At 43.6% G+C, this 22030-nt stretch overlaps 1 protein-coding gene across 1 annotated transcript; it reads right to left on the bottom strand.

Annotated features, from left to right (window-relative positions):
• Positions 1-884: 884 nt before the first annotated feature.
• LOC116910288 (NACHT, LRR and PYD domains-containing protein 1b allele 4-like) lies at positions 885-12819 on the bottom strand. The gene is made up of 4 exons (XM_032914160.1): positions 12679-12819; positions 6194-7856; positions 1768-1938; positions 885-1059 (listed from the first exon to the last, which is right to left on the bottom strand). Exons 1-4 carry the CDS (start codon positions 12749-12751, stop codon positions 885-887), a joined length of 2082 nt encoding a protein of 693 aa, XP_032770051.1. The 5' UTR covers positions 12752-12819.
• Positions 12820-22030: the final 9211 nt, after the last annotated feature.

Below are 22030 nucleotides of genomic sequence, written 5' to 3'. Positions count from 1 at the left end.
GATGCTTTCTTAGTTTGCGTGGAACTCTAGGAAAGGAGGAATAGGTACTGAAACTATCTTAGGCTTCTGAAGTTAACACCTGTGACTCTCTATGGTTCACTATCTGTTCCAGAGCCTTTCCCACTCTGCCTTTGCCTGGGCAGCTGGCCTCATGCTGTCTGAACCAAGGCCTATTTCTCCTTCATGCCTCAGAGAGCTCTCTTGGGCCATTCAGTAAAATCATGCCTCTCACAAAATTATATGCTCATGATATTGTTGAGTGAACAGCATTCAGCAGTTTGTCAATACAGAATCACAGGCTGAGCATGATCAATGTCTGTCTCTTTCCACATAACACAGAGGACAGAGCCATGTGTGTTTGTGTTTATTCTCCTAGGGACTGCACCAATGCTTGACACACAGAGAACCTAATTTGAATGCATGCATGTATGAATTAATGAATGAATAAATGATTGAGGCACTTTGTGGAGTGAAGCATACCTGGGAATCCCTATCTATCTATCTATCTATCTATCTATCTATCTATCTATCTATCTATCTATCTATCTATCATCTGTCTACTATATCCATGTTAATGCATGTGATTCCACCATGTCCAGCTACTTACCTAGTATTGTTTGTGTTTTTACAAATGTATATTGTATGCCATTTCATGTGTACATTGTATTATCCATTACCTGTCCATGAGGTGGGTATCACATTCCATTTAATCCATGAGGAAACTGAGGTTTTGTGAAGACAGTGACTCGCCCAATCACTGGTATAAGTGGCACAGGAACCAGGCTATGAGTTATCTATGCCTCCTCTTTTCTATGTTTTGTCTTATGGGAACTCACCTATGTCTCTTCCCCTCCTTAAGCCCAGTATGGTATCACAGGGCTTGCTTACCGCAGGATGCTGAGGTTGCAGGCAGAATTCCTGAGCCCCTCACACAGCTGCCTCACACCGTTGTCACCAAGGTCATTCAGTCGCAGGTCTAGTTCAGCCAACCTTGAGTGGGCACTGAGCATTGAGGCCAGGAATGAGCAGCATCTGGATGTGAGGCCACAGTCCACAAGCCTGAATGGGAGATGCTCACCATCAGTTTCTCCAGGGCTCATTGCTTTTGAGAACTTATCTCAGATCTCCCTTTGTTAGCCTTGGCATTCCCAGCTGTCAGTGCTTAGCTCTCTGTGTGCCTTTTTTGTCTACGGAGATGATTCTAAGTTCTCCACAGTTGAACTGCAGGAGCGATAGATATAGCGCAGGACCAATGCTTTGCTGCCATTGGCCATGGCAGAACTCCGTAGTCCTAGGACCTCTCTGTGCTATAGTTCAAGAGTCATGTGACATGAAATTCACTAGATGAAAAATAGGGCACGATCTCATTCATTAAGTGAGATCTTAATAAAGATTAAGTCCATAGAAACAGAGTAGAAGTCCGATTATCAGGGCAGAGGGCAGAGGACCTGGAGCTTTCTCCCCTCAGGCTTCCCTTGCCCCTGTGTTCTTCACTTCTGTTTTAGCCATGTCCTCAGGATGTGTGCTCCACTGAAGCTCTCAGGAGTCCGACTGTCATTAGCTATTTGGATTTCTTGATGAATGCAGTCTCTCATGATCCCAAAGAACAGAATCCCATTTGTTTATCTTAAGTCTGGCATGTGTTATAGGCATGGTAATGGGAGTTCAGTGAATATTTGATTAATGCCAAGCCTCATCCTAGACTCCTTTGCCTTTAGTCTCCTCCCATCCACCTCTGCTTCAGGGGAGAACTCAGGCCGGACTCACCACAAGGTCTTTAGTCGGCAGCCAGGCTGTTTCAGGGCCTTACAGAGACTGCGTACTGCAGAGTAGCTCAGTGGATTTCCGCTTAGGTCCAGCTCCTCCAGGTTTCTGGTGCATTTAAGATTGGAGAATAAAACCTTCCAACTGGCCTCAGTGATTGGTGTCCACCTGTACCTGAGGGGAGAGAGAGGTAGCAGAGTGGTGTGACTTGTGTGTACATGGTCTGTGTACAGCCCCACATAGCAGATGGGGCCTCTATCTGCCTGAACCCCAGGCACCCGTATCCCATCTTCAGAATTCACTAGCCTTCTCCATGTTCCTTTGCTCCAAATTCTGGATCCTCTCCTCTGGGTGGTTCTTCACCTTTAGGATGTCCTTTAGGATATCATGCTGTGTGCTCATTTTGGTCTGTTTCTGACTCAGTCTAGGTGTCTGAAGGATTTGAACAAATGGCTTACACCTTTTCTTTGTAATCTATAGTGCTCAGCTCATGGCCTGACACAAAGTGGGACCTTGGGAATTCAGATGAGGTTCTTCTCTTTGATGTGAGTGCACCTGCTTTCCTACCTTTGGAACAGATTTCTAGAGCCATGAAGGAAAGCTGGAAAGGCATAGAGGAAGAAAGCTGAGGAGACGCGGTTGGGAATGACTCTTTGATGGCATGGTGACCATGATCACACACACTCTACACTACAGCTGTGTTGATTCACATGGTCCCTGTATCCTTCCAAGAATAGAAGACCAGTAGGAAGGGAGAGAGGGACACACACACACACACACACACACACACACACACACACACACACACACTCACACACACACAAAACACACACACACACTCACACACACACATACACACACACATACACACACACACACACACAGAGAGAGAGAGAGAGAGAGAGAGAGAGAGAGAGAGAGAGAGAGAGAGAGAGAGAGAGAGTGCACTCTTTTACTCTTTAATGCCAGCAACAAAGTTTCCTAGGCATTTGAATGGTGAATTCTAGGCTAGACTAAGGTACAAATATGGGACGCTCCATGCCTGGATCCTCAGCATTGCAAACAAACAAACAAAGAAACAAGCAAGCAAGCAAGCAACTTACAACAAGTCAAAAAGAACCCCAGATTTTAAGTAGACAACTTTGGAAAAAATTATTAGGATTCCACTTCTCCCCCAATTTTACAATACTGAAGAAATGTTAGGGAAACCAAATACTAAACTTCAAAGAATGATGTTTTTAAAAAAGATTTATCTTTTTTTTTTTTTAAAAAACTTTATGTGTGTGATTTTTTTTTTAATGCCTGCTTGACTGTGCCCCATATGGATGTAGGAGCCAGTGCCAGCAGAGGCGAGAAGCTGGGCCTGGGGTCATCTGGGACTGAGTTAAAGGTGGTGTTAGCCATCTGGTGTGGGTGCTGGGAATGGCGTCACATCTTCTGAATGAGCATCCAGTGCTCTTACTGTCCGACCCACTCCCCCAGCCCACAAAGGATTGTAGTTTTGATGCATTCTTGGTATTTACTCCAAATGAACATGGGCATTCTGACTGCATTATTTAAAAAGCACCAGGTGCCATTATGAGCCACACCCTGAGAAATTGCTCACCCTGCTGTCTTTGATGCCTTAATTTCTTGAGTTGTTTTTTTCCCCTTGCTCCTTGGTGTTGGCCAATTCTGCCTTGGAACTCTTTCCCTTGTGTGCAATGGCCTCTTGCTTATCTCCCTGCCTTGTCTGGCTGATTTTTTCTTTCAACTTTATTTTCTTACTAGCAGCTGAAGTCTTTCTCTTTCTGATGGGGTTGTCCTCAGAGTCCTAAGGGCAAGCTGGTGTTCCTGGTTCTTCTTTCCTTATCTGGCCTCTGGCTTTGTACATCCTCAGAATTCTTCTAGAGCTCCATATAAGACTTCTACTAATAACATCTGTGTCAAGCCCTTCAGGACTTTTTATAACAATAGATACTTAGAAACAACCTAAAATGGCCATGAATAGGAAGATGATCCAATTGGCCAAGTTGTTCTGTGTTGGTATTTTCATAAAGCTATTGAGTATGACAATAATGTACTAGATATTTAGTTTCATGAGAAGGCAGCCTTGATTCATTAGGAAAACAAATGCAAATAAAAGATAACAGAAAATGTGTGACTCAGTTTTCCCATAGAAATGTACAGAGAGGAAAGATTAAAGGGTATAACACAATTTTACTTTTCTGCTGTGTGTCAAAGCTAGGATCATGTTCTTGCTAGATGTGGTGTTTTGAGAAATGTCACTAAGAGTCATAGACATTTGAATGGTTTGTTCAAGTCATGATGCTCTTAGGGGAGGCTTAGGAGGTATGGTCTTTGTGGCAGAAAGTATGTCATTGGGGACAGGCTTTTAGATTTCAAAGCCTTGATTCAGTCCCGGTGCTTCATTTTCTAGTTCACAACTCTGCCTGCATTCCCAGACACCCGCAGGCCTTAGGTCCAGTCAGATAAAATCCAGCATTCCCCCATTCCCCCAAACGCCCTGTCAGCCAAATCCTCCTAAAGCACACTCAACACCCTGTTATCTGCACTCCATTTTCAGACCCACAACTCCGACTGCATTCCCAGATGCCTGCAGGCACCAGAGATAACCAGCTAAGACCACATTTTAAGCCTGCCAAGCCTCCTTAAAATACAACCAACACCCTTAAACTGCACTCCTTCCCAGACTATTTTTCTGGCCCACAACTCTACCTGTTTTCCCATAGGCCATTATAACACCAAGGACCACACTGGTACTAGGTACCCCAGAGGCAAGGTTAATATACAAAACTCCAGAGGCCATAAAGGGCACAAAAACTCCTAGGGTGTCACCCTATTCCCAAATCCACGATAGTCACCAGAACTCTAGACCACTCAGGCTAGAAGACAGAGAGAAAACAGAAACCAAAGAACAAATAATACAAAAACACCCACCCAGTAAAGATAAACTTAGAAATCAGCCCCTAAGCCTTTATTAATAACAAAACACAGAGGGCTAATTGCCAGTTTGAGAACACAGTCAACAAAAGCCAGGGAAATATGTCACCAACAGAGCCATGTATCCTACTACAGCAAGTCCTGGATACCCTAACACAGTTGAAACACAAGAACATGACCTTTAATCCAATCTTAGGAAGATGATAGAGGCCTATGAAGAGAGAAATTATAAACCTCTTAAAAATACAAGAAAATGCAATCAAGCAGGTGAAGAAAATGAATAAAACTGTTCAAGGCCTGAAAACGGAAATAGAATCAATAAAGAAAACACAAACTGAGGTAATTCTGGAGGAATTCTGAGGAAAACCTAGCTAAGCGAATAAAAGCTACAGATGCAGACATCACCAACAGAATACAAGAGATGGAAGAGAGAATCTCAGGGGCAGAAGACACCACAGAAGAGATCGATACACCAGTCAAAGAAAATGTTACATCTAGAAGTTTCTGACACAAAACAGCAAGGAAATCTGGGATGCTATGAAAAGGAGGAATAGAAGAAAGAGAAGATTCTCCGCTCAAGCAGCTCAGATTATTAGGCAACGACGTTTCAACAAGTAAAAACAGAAGACTTAAATACAACATTCCTACCCCTGAGAATCTTTTTACTTCAGTAAACCCTCTCTTCCCGGATACCTGATCATTGCAAGAGTCACCACTCCCTACGTAATTAGAGTAATTGGCTGCCTTCTCTCCCAGTGTCTTGTGGTCCTTGGACAGCAATTGTATTTCTCCTCTTGTGATTGATTGGTAGGGGCTTGTATAAAATAAGTACTTAATGAATATTTATGAAGTGAATCATGTAGAGGGAAAGAAACACATAGTGATACTAAATAAGTTGTACTGGACAGTGGGAGCGAACCCTGGAAGAAGTGTACCTTACTGCTGGGATTGTAAAAAAGTTAGGAAACCTTTCAGGTGAATACCAGGGCCAGGCTGCCTTTGTTGACACATACAGATACCATCTGGGCAGTGAAACCAAAGGAAGTCTCGTATGTATGTATGTATGTATGTATGTATGTATGTATGTATGTATGTATGTATGTGATTGAGAAAGACTTCAGGGACAAGGTTACTTTCATGGGGATAGAGGATGGTGCCTACAGGAATGAGCTGTTTCTCAGAGAGAAAGCATGTTAAGAGGGAGGATCAGTAACTGTAGCCATTGGAATCCCATGAAGGGTGGAGATGATTTGAATCGGAGAAGCTGGGTGGTCCTCACTGAGGCATAGGCAGAGACAGGTTCATAGCTCCATCCCATGATCAAGCACACTAAAGGAACTAGAGAAATGTGGTTCAATTCAGCAGTTAGATGTTACTGATGACCTGTACCCTGCTACCCTATAACCAGCTAAGAGTGCTGCTGGCGCTCAGAGCATGTGGGCTCAAGGGATTCACAGAGAATCCTGAGAGTGGACCAGATACTCACAGAACCATCGCAGGTGCTGTTAGCTTATATTCCTGCTGTCCTTTCCCCTTCAGCTGAAGACTCCTCACATGAGAGAACGTAATGCAGAAAGTGACCACCATGAGCTCCATGTCTGTCTGTATCACCAGGTGCTTCACGTTTGTCTGGAGCACCGTGGCTTCCATGTGATTTGGACCTGACGCTGTTAAGGGAAAACAAAGCATCGTCTCTGTCAGGAACTCCTCTTCCTGGTTTTCATAGAGACAGTGGAACAAACCCAGATGACATGGTTGACAGAACGGGTCTCCTACGATGCTCCGTAGCAACTTCAACTTTGTCTCCCAAGGAAACTTGCAGGCAAAGATATTTTCCATTTCTCTCATTTCCCGTGTATTTAAAAGACCAAGTAGAAAGCGCACAGTGGGTGCCTCAAACAGGTTTTGTCTTCCATACCGTTCTACCAGTGTTTCCACAGTTCTGTCGTTTCCCATATCCCCATGTGCTTCCTCACTATCCTCCAAGATGTGGGACATCGCTGCAAAGAACTCCTGGAGACACAAGTGGGCAAAGCTGTAGCTCAGAGAGCTGGGCTGCCTATGAAGGACACCGATCTCCAGGAAAGTGGCAATGGCATCCTCTGCTAACCCTTGCTTACAGAGGTCACTTTCACTGAACAGGGTCCTTCTTTGGCAGATCCCCTCAGCAGCCAGTGAGCAGAGGGTCCTGAGCTGGGTGCTCAGGTGCTGACCTTGGATTGTCAGGGAAAGGTATTTCAGGCAGAGGGCTGTGGTGGTCTGTGAGGTCAGTGAGAGTACTTCACCCTGCTGCATCTGCTTTTCCAGGCAAGTGCAGAGCAACCAGCACACCCAGGGCACCTCACATAGGGTCAGGAGCACTGGGATAGATCTAATTAAATTAAAATCTATAATTGTATTTCTTTCTTTTGCAAAGTATTTGTAGAAATAGTCCTTCCGTTCAAACTCAGAGAACCCCAGGACTTCCACTCGATGTGGCTGCCCCAAGGAAGGAATGAGCTTCTGTAGAGCTGGTGTCCGAGCTGTGAGCATTAAGGAAGCCTCAGGAAGGATGGATTTCCCCAGCAAACTCCCCAGGAGTGTGTGCACAGGTTGTGCTTGACTCCAGTGCACACAAAGCTCAGGATTCTGGTCCTCCAAGACCCATGCTGGCTCGTCTATGCCATCCAGGATGAAGAGAAGCTTCTCAGGGTGAGACAGGATCTGACTGATGGGAGCTGTGGGCACTTCCTGGCCTTGGACTATGAGCTCAGCCAGACTCAGCTGCTTGCACTGGGCCAGCTCTCTGCAGCTGAAGAAGAAGACATGCTGGAAGCGATCCCTGTAGAGCTGGCCTTCTTCCCAGGCTCTCCTCACCTGCCTGGCCAGTGTTGACTTCCCAATCCCAGCAGCCCCCTCTATTATGACTAATTGAGGTCTTTTCTCAGGATCTAAGTTTGGGTCAAATAAGTCTTGGATCTCAATCATATGTCCTCCTTCTTCTGGTACACATGGATGCCAGCTTTCCCTGACCAATTTCTCTGAGCCTCCTGGGCAACATTTTTGTAGGAGTAGTAGCTTTGTGAAATTTTGGAACAAATACTTTTCTTCCATGGACTGTGTGTGGGAAATAGTCCCTTCTTGCTTCTCATATATTTCTGGAATGGTCCCTGAATAAAAGAGAGAAAGATTAAGCAGAAATATTCATATCAGGATTGTCCATTCAACCCTTTCTTTTCTTTCCTTCTTTCCTCTTTCCTTCCCTCCTACTTTCACACCTACGTTCCTTACTTTCTTCCTTTTTTTGATCCTTTCTCATTTGGATGTATTTAGGCATCTGTCTATGCTGTACAGCGTGTAGGCTGTGGGTGTTGGTATATTCTGAACATTGCAGTGCAGGAAATGTGAGTTTATTATAGAAGATTCTACTTCAAGTTGTCATGTGACTAATAATGCTATGTGATATTGATTCATGCTTCACATATTTATCAATTTTTTACCCTGTGCAAATCTTGCTCTTGAGACTGAGAGTAAAGGGTGAATTCACAGGTATAACTCTGTCCTCATTCAGTCTATGAATTGGTCCACTGAATAGCTTCACTGAACTCAGGTTTCTCATCTATAATTTGGGGGCTGTTGTCTCTCCCCTTTGGAGGTCATAGAGCAGTTGGGGAGATTACAGACAGTGGAGTAGATTTCTGCTCCTGACCCACCATTGCAGTCCTGACAACACCCTTCTGCAAATCCTGAGATTGTGCGTGTGACAGGAAGGTCTAGGAATGGCATAGTGTTAATGTTTCATGACATAGACCTGGTCCCCTGTCCCCAGGTCTGGCAATATTGGGTGTATTTTACACTTTATCTTTGGTAAAAACAAGCCTTCTTTGTGGCTACTGTTTGAATGTCTTTTGTCCATTCTGAAACTCATGCTGAATTTTAGTTGCCAACATACAAGTAAGGGATACAGGTCTAGTGTGAGTATTTGGAGTCATGGGAGCAGGCCCCTTAATAACTAACCAAGATGTCTTCCAGGAATGGTCAAGTAGTTGTGGGAAGGGGTACCTGCAACTTGCTTTTTTCTGCAAGCATCTCTTTGCCTTTATATTCCATTTTTGAGGCTGAGGTAGTCATAGCCTTCAATCTTAGACTTCCAGCCTTTAGAACTATAATTAATATGCAGGTTTAAAAAAAATCACTGAGCATGGTGGTGTAGTCCTGTGGTTCATCACTCAGAAGACAGAGTCAGGAGAATCAGGAGCTCAGGGCCAGCTTTTCCACATGGGGAATTTGAAATCATCTTATGCTACAATCAATCAATCAATCAACCATCAATCAATCAATCAGTCAATGTCAAACTGTGCAGTTTGCCAAGCTTCACCTCTTCTGCCCCACACCATTTTCCTCTAAGCAGTACATCTATAGAACCATCTCTCCAGTTGGACCCAAACACCTATCTCATCTCACCATTTTATTTTGAAGGAGCTCAGGACAAGACAGACAGCAGGACACCCCGTGGGTGTAGTATTGGTTCACACAAGTAGCCTTTGAGGGCCAGGCTTCAGGGGCTAACTTGTCTCTGAAATCAGGATCTATAGATCTGCACATATTGTCTTCTGTAGGAAGACTTCTAATATTTCCTAAATGTAGCCAGCAGGCCACTCATGTCTATGGCCAAGGTCTGCCTGGCTCAGGTCATGTCTCCTCAAAGTCCCAAGAGAGACAGCCCAAGCTCTTCACAGAGTACTTTCTCCAAGACCTTCCAGCTGGAATGTATCCGTCATCACTTACACACAGATGTTTCCTTTCCAGTTCCATCATGCTTGAAAAGCATCTGGGGCAGCAAGATGGCTCAGCACTAAAAGAGCTTGTAGCAAAAGCATGTGGACTAGAATTTGCACAGCAAGATTCCATTTACATGCTATATTTGTATTGTGTCCCCTTGTACTTTCAGGCCCAGAAAGCTGAGGCAGGGGCTTCCTTAGGGTAAGATGGCTAACCGGCCTTGCTGCTTTATGAGTTTTAGGTGTAGATGATGGTATGTTCTGCCTCCATAAATAAGAGAGCAACTGAGGAAGATTCCTAACATCCATTTAGTGCACTCACAGGTTCATACATGGTGTGGCTCCCCACTCATATAGGCCCTCACACATGCAAACATACTTACATATGTACCACACACACACACACACACACACACACACACACAGAGAGAGAGAGAGAGAGAGAGAGCCAATAAAAACTCACATAGCATGATGAATGGAAGTGGGAAACATTCTATTTAGTGAGGCAACCCCATACAGAGACAAATGCCACAAGTTCTCTGTCATATTTTTATTCTAGCTTCACATATTTTGATTAGTATATTTAATTTTGAATATTTTCTACCTATATACACAGTTACAGCAGCTCTGCTCTTCCCTAGTCTTATTTAATTTCTCCTGTGTCCCTCCTTTCCGTTTCGACTTTACAGCCTTTTTCTTTAATGATTTTCACAAGCATAAATATATAATACATAACATACACATTGCGCTGAGTCCATTAAGCGCTGCTGTTTTGTATATGTGAGCAATGCTGAGCACTTGGGATTGGATTACTTATGAGGCACTCATCTCTGGAGAAGACTGATTCTCTCTCTCTCTCTCTCTCTCTCTCTCTCTCTCTCTCTCTCTCTCTCTTTCTCTGGCCCTTCATTGCCTGTAGCTTTTTGTTTAGAAGTGGGAATATGTAAAACTTATTTGGAGTGTCTCTAGAGGACAGGAAACTCTAACGAGCCCAAGATATGGGTTGGGTAAAAGGAGTTGAGCGTTGTAGATGGAGTAGAACATTTATGATATGAAAATGGGATTTAAATGTAAGTGATAGGAATTGCGTGACAGGAGAGGAGTGGATGGGAATGGGTTAAGGAAAACTAACAAGGTATGAAAGTTCCTTATGGAAATGTACTACTTTGAAGTTAATAAAAATATAATTAAATAAATGTAGGCTATTGAGCAATGGGTGTATGGTGTTTTCCTCAGAAGACATGAGCTACTAAAGTCAAATCTCAGTGCTAAGTGTGCAGTACCTTCTAAAGAGTTACTGGTCCTGGAGGAAGCAGAGATTCCAAGAGCAACACAGCCTGTTGCTTTTGCTCTGGGTAGCCCAACAGGACTAGAGTTTGGCCCTTTCACAGAAGACACGACATATATTTGTTACAGGACTTAGAAACCAAGTTGAAACAGAAATGCAATTTCTTTTATGCTGGCTACTGCTGGGGGCTGCTATGTGGACACTGGAGGAGAAAACCTATCAAAGCTATTACCTGGTAATAGCCTGAAATGCTAAAATACTGTACAAGGGAAGACATGCTCAATGGAGCAACAGTGGCATGGAGGTTATAGGGCAGCCAACTCTTCTATCATTACTGTTGAGGAATTTCTGATGAGATTTAAATTCCACGGGAGGGAATCCATGTCTGATATTGTAAAGTGGCCTGATGCCCATGGTGCAGGAGGTCATGGGCCCTAGGGGACCTGTTGTTTTGCTAAACAGACATATTGTTAAACTGCCTTCTGAATATGTTTATACTCACAGACTAGTGCTTCTCTCAGTTTTGCCGGATAAACCTTAATTGGCCAGCAATTAACATAGAGACTTAAGTCAAAATTCTGATTAAATGTGTGTTGACTGCTTGGTCCTCAGTGGGATATCTAAGTGAGCTCTGGGAACACTTCAAGTGAGTTGGCAGAATGAATGAAAGAGTGGGAGGACGGGAAGGAGTGTGGTGAGATGTGCTTTTCTGAACATTCCATGACCGTTGTACTCATGAACTCGATACAGATACAATTGATTATGCAAGATGTGCACAAGTGTAAGCCAACAAGATTGGTCAATATTCTATCAGGCAGCACTAACTGATATGAGAGGTTACAGAACAGCAATGCATGACAAACAAAGAAATTCTCAAACAGAAGAGGGGAGGTTGGAGGGCACATGCTGAGAAGAAGTATTGGGGAGCTGGGAGTGGATATGATTGTGACCCCACATATAAAGGTATGGATTTCAAAGAATAAATAAAAGTTATTCTAGACCTGAAGAACCAGACACAACATTCTTGATCTGTGAGCCTTCCCTGTATAAACTGCTTCCATCACAATAACATAACAAGCCACTAATACTCCTGGGTGATAACTTTTTCTTTTTTATTTATTTATTTACTTTACTTCACAATTACTGTCTCCCTCCTCTCCATCTACTTCTACAGTCTCTCCCTCCTCCTTGGTTAAAAAAATTTTTTTTATAGAATCTCACTGTGTACCTCAGATTGCTCTTGAACTCAGGCTATTCCAGCTTAATGTGGGGTAGGAAGAATGTTGAAGGAAAGATAAGGGTTGGGTGTAGGCAGGACCCTCACAGAGCAGCAGCGGATGGAGGAGGAGTCACTCCTTAGGCACTTATTGTTCTAGATCCCAGCCCTATGTCTGTCTCTATGTGTTGTGAGCTTGAACAAGTTAACCTCTCTCCAGACCTTGTGCACTGAGAGAGGTGGCTACTTTGATCCTCAAGAAGAGGAGGAGGCAAGGGCATGGTCTGTGTAAGTGCAAATGAATTATGGGAACTCAGTAAAAGGAACTCACTGAAGCTGAGGCAGGAGCAAACCCTCTTAGCAGGTCCATCTCAATAGACCAGACCTTCTTGGAGCTTCAGGACCTCCCTGACCCCCAGGATCTTCAATGCCCACTCAGTTTCTGAGCTGAACTCTGTGTGCCAGTTGGGTTAGGCTTACTGCTCTCCCACATGGGTTCCAGTTTCCCCACCTGTCAAATGCAATGTCAGCACTGCAGAGCCTGGAGGATCATTTCTAGCCTGTGACTCTTAGCACTCACTCCACCATGCTGCTCTGGCCTTACAAGTAACTGAGTGTCCCAGGTCCCCATACAAGTGGAGGTGCACATTTGAAGAGCCACATTTGTGTCACTCGAAGTCCCATAGATAGCTTTCAGTTTAGCTTACCTTCGCTTATATGTTCAGACCTGTCAAGTTTCTTCTTTGATTGATGAGAGTGTCTCCTTGACTCATGATCCATTTCATGGATGAGCTGGCTAAGGGGCACATCTTTGGATGTGCTGGACCATCCAAGAAGTGATTGGAGCTGCCCTAAGGGAAGAATACAGTGGTTGTGTGTTGGTCAGAGAGACAGGGGTAGGAGGCAGGGAGAACTGCTGTGCTCCTTCATGTTTACCCTTATACCCTTCTCCATAGTCACATGAGGACAGTGAGGCATTCACAGGTGCTGCTGTGAAATGGTCCTGCTCTGGGACCATGAAGTTTAAACACCTCTCCTGGTTCTACTCTAGTCCTCTGTGTGAGTCTCTACTCCTCTCAGGGCCTCAGCTCCCTCATGTGTGTCTCTGAGCTTCTTTCCCACAGGGTTGCAAACCACAACAGCAGCAGAAATTGTATGGGTTTGCCCTTATAATTATTGAACATTTATTGACCGTTGGATTCTGTTTAATATTTGACATGGATTATCACTTTACTCTCACAGCGCAGGGAGAGAGTTTTTATCTTCCCATTTCCCAGATAGATACATTGAGGAGGGCTGGAGTCTGCCTCTGCCCAGCTCCAAAGTCTGGCTTGTAACATTGGTGTCACTAATTATTCTTCTCAAGATCTGGCCTCAAGACCCTATGCCGACCTTCTCAGAGTCCTTCTGCAAGCCTGACTCTCCCTACTACAGTTTCAGGGTGCTCCTTCTGCGGTTTTTGATCATCACCTGGGAAGCTGAGAATGTACTTCTGTAGAGCAGAGTGTTCTCTAGAGTTCAGTTAGAGGCTTCTGAAAGCCTTCCTATCCCAGCCTCTCCTGGGCCTGCGAACTCTTCTGACAGGAGGCTGGCTTGCCCATGGAAACCTTGGCAGTAGGGCTCAGTGGTGATGAAGGGGTCACAGAGTGATGGGTTGGGGTTCTTGGTGTTCTTACCTAGAAAAGACTGCTCGACTTGGGGGTTTGACCGCTCCTTCTCCAATGGTCTCTTTGTTAGGAAGGTGGGGTCCACATCCTGTTGGCTTCCATGCTGAGCCACCTTTGTGTTACTTTCCTGCTTGGACTGAGATTCTCCCATAGTGATGGGGTCCTCAGATACGGTTTCTCTGAGCAGTTTGTACTCTTACTGCATTAAGACTCTCTTCTGTTGTTCAAAGCAGGAAGCCAGTGACTTCTTGTCTCTGCCAGACATTTCTGCTCTGGATATGTGTGTTTGCTCAGAACTGATAAAGGAGACCTGGTAATAAATGAAAGCAGACCAGTAGGTCCTTAACTATACAGATTAGATTCCCTCCCCAGACCAATCTTCGGGGCACAGACTTCCCACTTTCATCAGACCTGCTGATCAGGAACCATACAGACCAAGGATACCCATCAGTTTCCTGCCTGTCACACCAGGACCATTGAGCTTAGTCCTCTTCCCAATACCTACGGCAAGATCTCCCATGCTCATGGATCGGTAGGATTAACATAGTGAAATCGGCCATCTTGCCAAAAGCAATGTACAGATTTAATGCAGTCCCCATCAAAATTCCAACAAAATTCTTTACAGAGCAATTGTAGACATCATATGGAAAAAACAAACAAGCAAAACCAAACAAATAAACAAACAACCCCAAAAAACAACAATGCAGGATAGCTAAAACAATCCTGAACAATAAATGAACTTCTGACAAATCACTACCCTTGACGTCAAGCTGTACTACAGAGCAATAGTAATAAAAACACTGAATGGTATTTGTAGAGGAGCAGGAGAGGTTGGCCAATGGAATAGAATCGAAGACCCAGAAATAAATCCACACACCTATGGACACTTGATTTTTGACTAAGAAGCCAAAATCATACACTAAAAAAGAGAAAGCATGTTCAACAAATGGTGCTGCTCCAACAGGATGTCTGCATGTAGAATGCACATAATCTATATCTGTCACTTGGCACAAAACTCAAGTTCAAGTGGATCAAAAACCTCAACATACAACCAGATATGTTAAATCTAATAAAACAGAAAGTGGGGAATAGCCTTGAACTCATTGGTACAGGAGACAACTTCCTAAGCTCAAAGCACACATTGCACCTCACACAATAATAGTAGGAGATTTCAACATCCCACTCTCATCAATGGATGGATCATGGAAACAGAAATTAAACAGAGACATAGACAGACTAACAGAAGTTATGAACCAAATGGACTTAACAGATATTTATAGAACATTCTATCCTAAAACAAAAGGATATACCTTCTTCTCACCACCTCATGGTATGTTCACCAAAACTGACCATATAATTGGTCATAAAACAGGCCTCAACAGATACAGAAATATAGAAATAATCCCATGCATCCTATCAGACCACCACGGGCTAAAGTTGGTCTTCAATAACAGTAAGGGAAGAACGCCCACATATACATGGAAGTTGAACAATGCTCTACTCAATGATAACCTGGTCAAGGAAGAAATAAAGAAAGAAATTAAAGACTTCTTAGAATTTAATGAAAATGAAGGCACAACATACCCAAACTTATGGGACACAATGGAAGCTGTGCTAAGAGGAAAACTCATAGCTCTGAGTGCCTGCAAAAAGAAACAGGAGACAGCATATGTCAGCAGCTTGACAGCATACCTAAAAGCTCTAGAACAAATAGAAGCAAATACACCCAGGAGGAGTAGAAGGCAGGAAATAAACTCAGAGCTGAAATCAACCAAGTAGAAATGAAAAGGACTATATAAAGAATCAACAGAACCGAAAGCTGATTCTTTGAGAAAATCAACAAGATAGATAATCCCTTAGCCAGACTAATCAGAGGACACAGAGAGTGTGTCCAAATCCACAAAATCAGAAATGAAAAGGGAGACATAACTACAAAATCAGAGAAAATTCAAAAAATCATCAGATCCTACTAGAAAAGCCTATATTCAACAAAACTTGAAAATCTGGAGGAAATGGACAATTTTCTAGACAAATACCAGGTACCAAAGTTTAATCAGGAAGAGATAAATCATTTAAACAAATCCATAACTCCTAAAGAAATAGAAGCAGTCATTAAAAGTCTCCCAACCAAAAAGAGCCCCAAACCAGATGAGTTTAGTGCAGAATTCTATCAGAACTTCATAGAAGACCTCATACCAATACTGTCCAAACTATTCCACAAAATCGAAACAGACGGAGCGCTACCAAAGTCCTTCTATAAAACCACAATTACTCTTATACCTAAACCACACAAAGACCCAACAAAGAAAGAGAACTTCAGACCAATTTCCCTTATGAATATTGACGCAAAAATACTCAAAAAATTCTTGCAAACGGAATCCAAGAACACATCAAAACGATCATCCATCATGATCAAGTAGGCTTCATCCCAGGCATGCAGGGATGGTTTAATATACGGAAAACCATCAACGTGATCCATTATATAAACAAACTGAAAGAACAAAACCACATGATCATTTCATTAGATGCTGAGAAAGCATTTGACAAAATTCAACACCCCTTCATGATAAAAGTCCTGGAAAGAACAAAAATTCAAGGCACATACTTAAACATAGTAAAGGCTATATACAGCAAACCAGTAACTAATATTAAACTAAGAGAAACTTGAAGCAATCCCACTAAAGTCAGGGACTAGACAAGGCTGCCCACTCTCTCCCTACTTATTCAATGTAGTTCTCGAAGTGCTAGCCAGAGGAATCAGACAACAAAAGGAGGTCAAAGGGATACAAATTGGAAAGGAAGAAGTAAAAGAATCACTATTTGCAGATGATATGATAGTATACTTAAGTGACCCCAGAAGTTCCACCAAGGTACTGCAAAGGCTGATAAACACCTTCAGCAAAGTGGCTGGGTATAAAATTAACTCAAACAAATCAGTAACCTTCCTCCACACAAAATATAAAGAAACCAAGAAAGAAATTAGGGAAACGACACCCTTCATAATAGTCTGAAATAATACAAAATACCTCAGTGTGACTTTAACCAAGCAAGTGAAAGATCTGTATGATAAGAGCTTCAAGCCTCTGAAGAAAGAAATTGAAGAAGATCTCAGAAGATGGAAAGATCTCCCATGTTCATGGATTGGCAGGATTAATATAGTAAAATTGGCCATTTTACCAAAAATGATCTACAGATTCAATGCAATCCCCATCAAAATTCCAATCCAATTCTTCAGAGAGTTAGACAGAACAATTTGCAAATTCATCTGGAATAACAAAAAATCCAGGATAGCTAAAATTATCCTTAACAATAAAAGGACTTCCGGGGGAATCACTATGCCTGAACTCAAGCAGTATTACAGAGCAATAGTGATAAAAACTGCATAGTATTGGTACAGAGACAGACAAATAGACCCGTGGAATAGAATTGAAGACCCAGAAATGAACCCACATACCTATTCTCACTTGATTTTTGACAGAGGAGCCAAAATCACCCAATGGAAAAAAGATAGCATTTTCAGCAAACGGTGCTGTTTCAACTGGAGATTAGCATGTAGCAGAATGCAAATCAATCCATTCTTATTGCCCTGTACAAAGCTTAAGTCCAAGTGGATCAAGGACCTCCACATCAAACCAGATACACTCAAACTAATAGAAGAAAAAGTGGGGAAGAATCTGGAACACATGGACACTGGAGAACATTTCCTGAACAGAACATACCAATGGCTTATGCTCTAAGATCAAGAATCAACAAATGGGGGTTGAGGATTTAGCTCAGTGGTTAGAGCGCTTGCCTAAGCAAAGGCCCTGGTTGGTCCCCAGCTCCAGAAAAAAAAAAAAAAAAAAAGAATCAACAAATGGGATCTCATAAAGCTACAAAGCTTCTGTAAGGCAAAGGACACTGTGGTTAGGACAAAATGGCAACCAACAGATTTTGAAAAGATTTTTACCAATCCTACATCTGATAAAGGGCTAATATCCAAAATACACAAAGAACTCATGAAGTTAGACTTCAGAGAGATAAATAACCCTATTAAAAATGGGGTACAGAGCTAAACGAAGAATTCACAGCTGAGGAATCCCGAATGGCTGAGAAACACCTAAAGAAATGTTCATCAGGGAAATGCAAATCAAAACAACCCTGAGATTCCACCTCACCAGTCAGAATGGCTAAGATCAAAAACTCAGGTGACAGCAAATGCTGGCGAGGATGTGGAGAAAGAGGAACACTCCTCCATTGTTGGTGGGATTGCAGACTGGTACAACCATTCTGGAAATCAGTCTGGAGGTTCCTCAGAAAATTGGACATTGAACTACCTGAGGACCCAGCTATACCTCTCTTTGGCATATACCCAAAAGATGCCCCAACATATAAAAAAGACACGTGTTCCACTATGTTCATAGCCTTATTTATATAGCCAGAAGCTGGAAAGAACCCAGATGCCCTTCAACAGAGGAATGGACACAGAAAATGTGGTACATCTACACAATGGGGTACTACTCAGCTCTCAAAAACAATGACTTTATGAAATTCATAGGCAAATGGATGGAACTAGAAAATATCATCCTGAGTGAGGTAACCCAATCACAGAGAAACACACATGCTATGCACTCATTGATGAGTGGCTATTAGCCCAAATGCTTGAATTACCCATGATGCACAGACCACATGAAACTCAAGAAGGATGACCAAAGTTCGGATGCTTCACTCCTTCTTTAAAAGGGGAACAAGAATATCCTTAGGAGGGGATAGGGAGGCAAAGTTTAGAACAGAGACTGAAGGAACGCCCATTCAGAGCCTGCCCCACATGTGGCCCATACATATACAGCTACCAAACTAGATAAGATGGATGAAGCTAAGAAGTGCAGGCTGACAGGACCCGGATGTAGGTCTCTCCTGAGAGACACAGCTAGAATATGTAAAATCCAGAGGTGAACACCAGCAGCAAACCACTGAACTGAGAATTGGACTCCCATTGAAGGAATCAGAGAAAGGACTGAAAGTGCTGAAGGGGCTTGAGACCACATATGAACAACAATGCCAACCAACCAGGGCTTCCAGGGACTAAGCCACTACCCAAAGACTGCACATGGACTCACCCTGGGCTCCAAATTCATAGGTAGCAATCAATAGCCTAGTAGGGACACCAGTGGAAGGGGAAGCCCTTGGTCCTGCCAAGCGTGGACCCCCAGTGTATGAGATTGTTGGGGGGACAGTAATGGGGGAGTGAATGGGGAGGGGAACACCCATAGAGAAGGGGAGTGGGAGGGGTTAGGGGGGATGTTGACCTGGAAAGGGAATAACGTTTGAAATGTAAATAAGAAATACCCAATTTAATAAACATGGAAGAGAAAAAACTAAAGAACCTTAAACATCAGGGGGAAAAAAAGAGACAACTTCCCGAAAAGATCACCAATAACTCATGCCCTGAGATCAACAATTTATAAACAGAACCTCATAAAATTTCAAAACTTTTGTAAGGCAAAGGACATTGTCAATAGTATAAAATGGAAGCCTACGGATTGGGAATGGATCTTCACTAACCCTATATTTGACAGAGGGAGAATACCCAAAATTTATAAAGAACTGAAGAAATTAGACTTTAGCAACACAAATAACCCAAGTAAAAATGGGCTACAGAGTTAAACAGAATTCTTAACAGAAGAATCTGTATTGACCGAGAAGCACTTAAAGAAATGTTCAAACTCCTTAGTCCTCAGGGAGATGTAAATCAAAACAACTCTGAGGTTACATCTTACACTCACCAAAATGGCTAAGATCATAAGCTCAAAAGACAGCTCATGCTGGAGAGGGTGTGGAGCAAGGGGAACACTTCTCCATTGCTGGTGGGAGTGCACACTTGTACGACCACTTTGGAAATCAATTTGGTGGTTTCTCTTAAAAGTGGGAATAGTTCTACCTCAAAACCCAACTATTCCACTCCCTGGGTATATTCTCAAAAGATGTCCCACTGTACTAGAGGGACCCTTGCCCCAGTGTGTTCATAGCGGCTTTTTTCACAACAGCCAGAAACTATAAACAACCCAGATGTCCCACAGCTGAAGGATGGACACAGAAAATGTGGTTCATCTACTCCATAGAATACAATTCAGTTATTAAAAACAAAGACTTAAATTTTGCAGGCAAATGGATGGAATTTGAGAATATCATCCCGAGTGAGGTAACACAGACCAAAAAGGACAAGCAGGTTTGTGCCCACATGAGTGACATGGGCCATAAAGTACAGGATACCCACGCTACATTCCACAGAGCCAAAGAAACTAAATGAGAAGGAAGGTGACATGAAGATGCTTGAATCTCACTTAGAAGGGGGGATAAATAGTCATAAGAGGCAGAGAGAGGGAGGAAACTGTGCGGGAGAGGTGATGGGGGGGGTTCAGGATCAGGTGTGGAAAGGGACAGGACAGAAGGCCAGCTGCCATGAAAATGAGTGGAAATCTGCAACTAGCAGGGGTGGGAGGGTGGAGACATTTTGAGGACCTGCCAGACACCTGGCATAGGGGAGGGGCCTAAGAACCAATGGGGTGACCTGAGCTGTGACTCACAGCCTTGGAGGTATGGGAACTGAAGAGGTCACCTCCTATGGCTAGGCAGGAATCCTAGAGGAGCGATAGGGACACCAACCCACTGACAAAACTTTCAACCCCAAGTTTATCCTGTGTACAAGAAATGAAGGGACAGGGGATGGAGCAGAGACTGAGGGAAGAGCCCTCCAATAACTGGCCCAACTAGAGACGCAAGCCATGTGTAAGCACCAATGCCTGAGACTATAAATGGTACTCTGATCTGCTTGCAGACAGGAGTCTAGCCTGGTTGTCCTCTGAGAGGCTCCACCCAGCAGCTGACTCAGATGCATGCAGAGACACATGCTGAACACTTGGAGACTCTTATGGAAGAGTTGGGGGAAGGATGGAGGGCCCTGAAAGAGAAAGGCACTCCACAGGAAGACCAAGAGAGTCAACTAACTTGAACCCTTGGGCCTCTCAGGATCAGAAGCACCAACCTAAGAGCATCCATGGGCTGGGCCTAACCCACTTCCTGCACTTAATCTCCAGGAGCGGATGTGGCAAGGTTTGTTTGACATTGGAGCCAGTGCCTTAGAAGAATCAAGGATTCAGTTTCTGGGGACCCAACTCATCTCCCTGGGATGTGGTTATCAGTGCAAAGGCAACTGTGTTGAGATTTCCTGAGTTTTTCCTTACGGTCTGACTCAGCTCTCTGGGGACTTTGGCCACCCCAGACCACACCCTGCCATTGGTATACATGATGATATATATATATATATATATATATATATATATACACACACACATACATACATATTAACTTTTATTAAACTTGCTTGACCTAATTCATCAGCTTATGCAAGACCTGTTGGTCCCAGCTGCTATTTTTGTCTCCTTTATTTCTCATCCCTGGTCCTTCCTCTCAATACCTTGCTGTTTAGCTCTCTATTCCTGCAGATTCAGGGCAGACAGGAGGGTGTGGGACAGGCTGTGACAGGTGCAGGGACATGAACCAGACAGGTGAATCTAGCTGTCTGTCACCCACCCGAGCTGGCCTGCAGACTCTCTTAAGCTGAGGCTGAAGCCCTGTATCCTGGCTCTGAGGACAAGGTCCTCATGTGTGCCACAGTTACCACAGCGGAGTCAGGCCAGCCCTTAATTTCTCACCACTAAATGGTTCGGTAGACTCTGGCTCCCAGAGTACTCACCCTGATCTTCGGGTTTAATGATGTGTTCGTCCCAGGCCAAGACTCTTCAGCTAAAAAACTTGTTCTTCAAAAGTGAAAGAGACTCTGATTCCTGACCAGGAAGCCAGGCACCAAAGCTTACGCAGATGTGTTGTTCAGCTTGTTTCCTGTAACAGTCTCTGCAGATGCTCTGGTGGGAGGAGTCAGGCCCAAGAGCTTCATCCTGGTTTGCAGAAGTCCTTCCTGCCTGACTGCAGGGCTCAAATCTGAGCTCGGTTCACTTCTCCACTAATGTGGGACCCGAGGTTTGCCAACAGGCCCCGGGTTGGCAGTAGCTCCTGGATCTCCCCAGGTCTGAGCTCTGGGTCTCTGCTTCCTTCACTTCTCTGTAGCCTGCCCAGACACAGGCTCTTCTTCTTAGGACACAAACCACAGGTCTTTTTTCACTCCTGGGCTCTCCTAAATCTCAAATCTGATACTCGATTCCCACTAACATCATTGTGTTTTTTTTTTCTTTCTGTAGTTGGGTGATGTGTGTGCATGTTCGTGTGCACATGGACTCACATGCCTGTGTTTGTGTGTGACCTGAGAGCTCATGGATTTGGACAGACTAGCTATCTAGACGCTGGGATCACTCCTGGTTTCCTCCTCCTGAGGTCTGGGATTACGACTGTACCC

The sequence above is a fragment of the Rattus rattus genome, chromosome 9, assembly GCF_011064425.1.
Source record: "Rattus rattus isolate New Zealand chromosome 9, Rrattus_CSIRO_v1, whole genome shotgun sequence".
NCBI classification, from domain to species: domain Eukaryota; kingdom Metazoa; phylum Chordata; class Mammalia; order Rodentia; family Muridae; genus Rattus; species Rattus rattus.
This window is presented reverse-complemented; position numbering and strand designations above follow the sequence as displayed.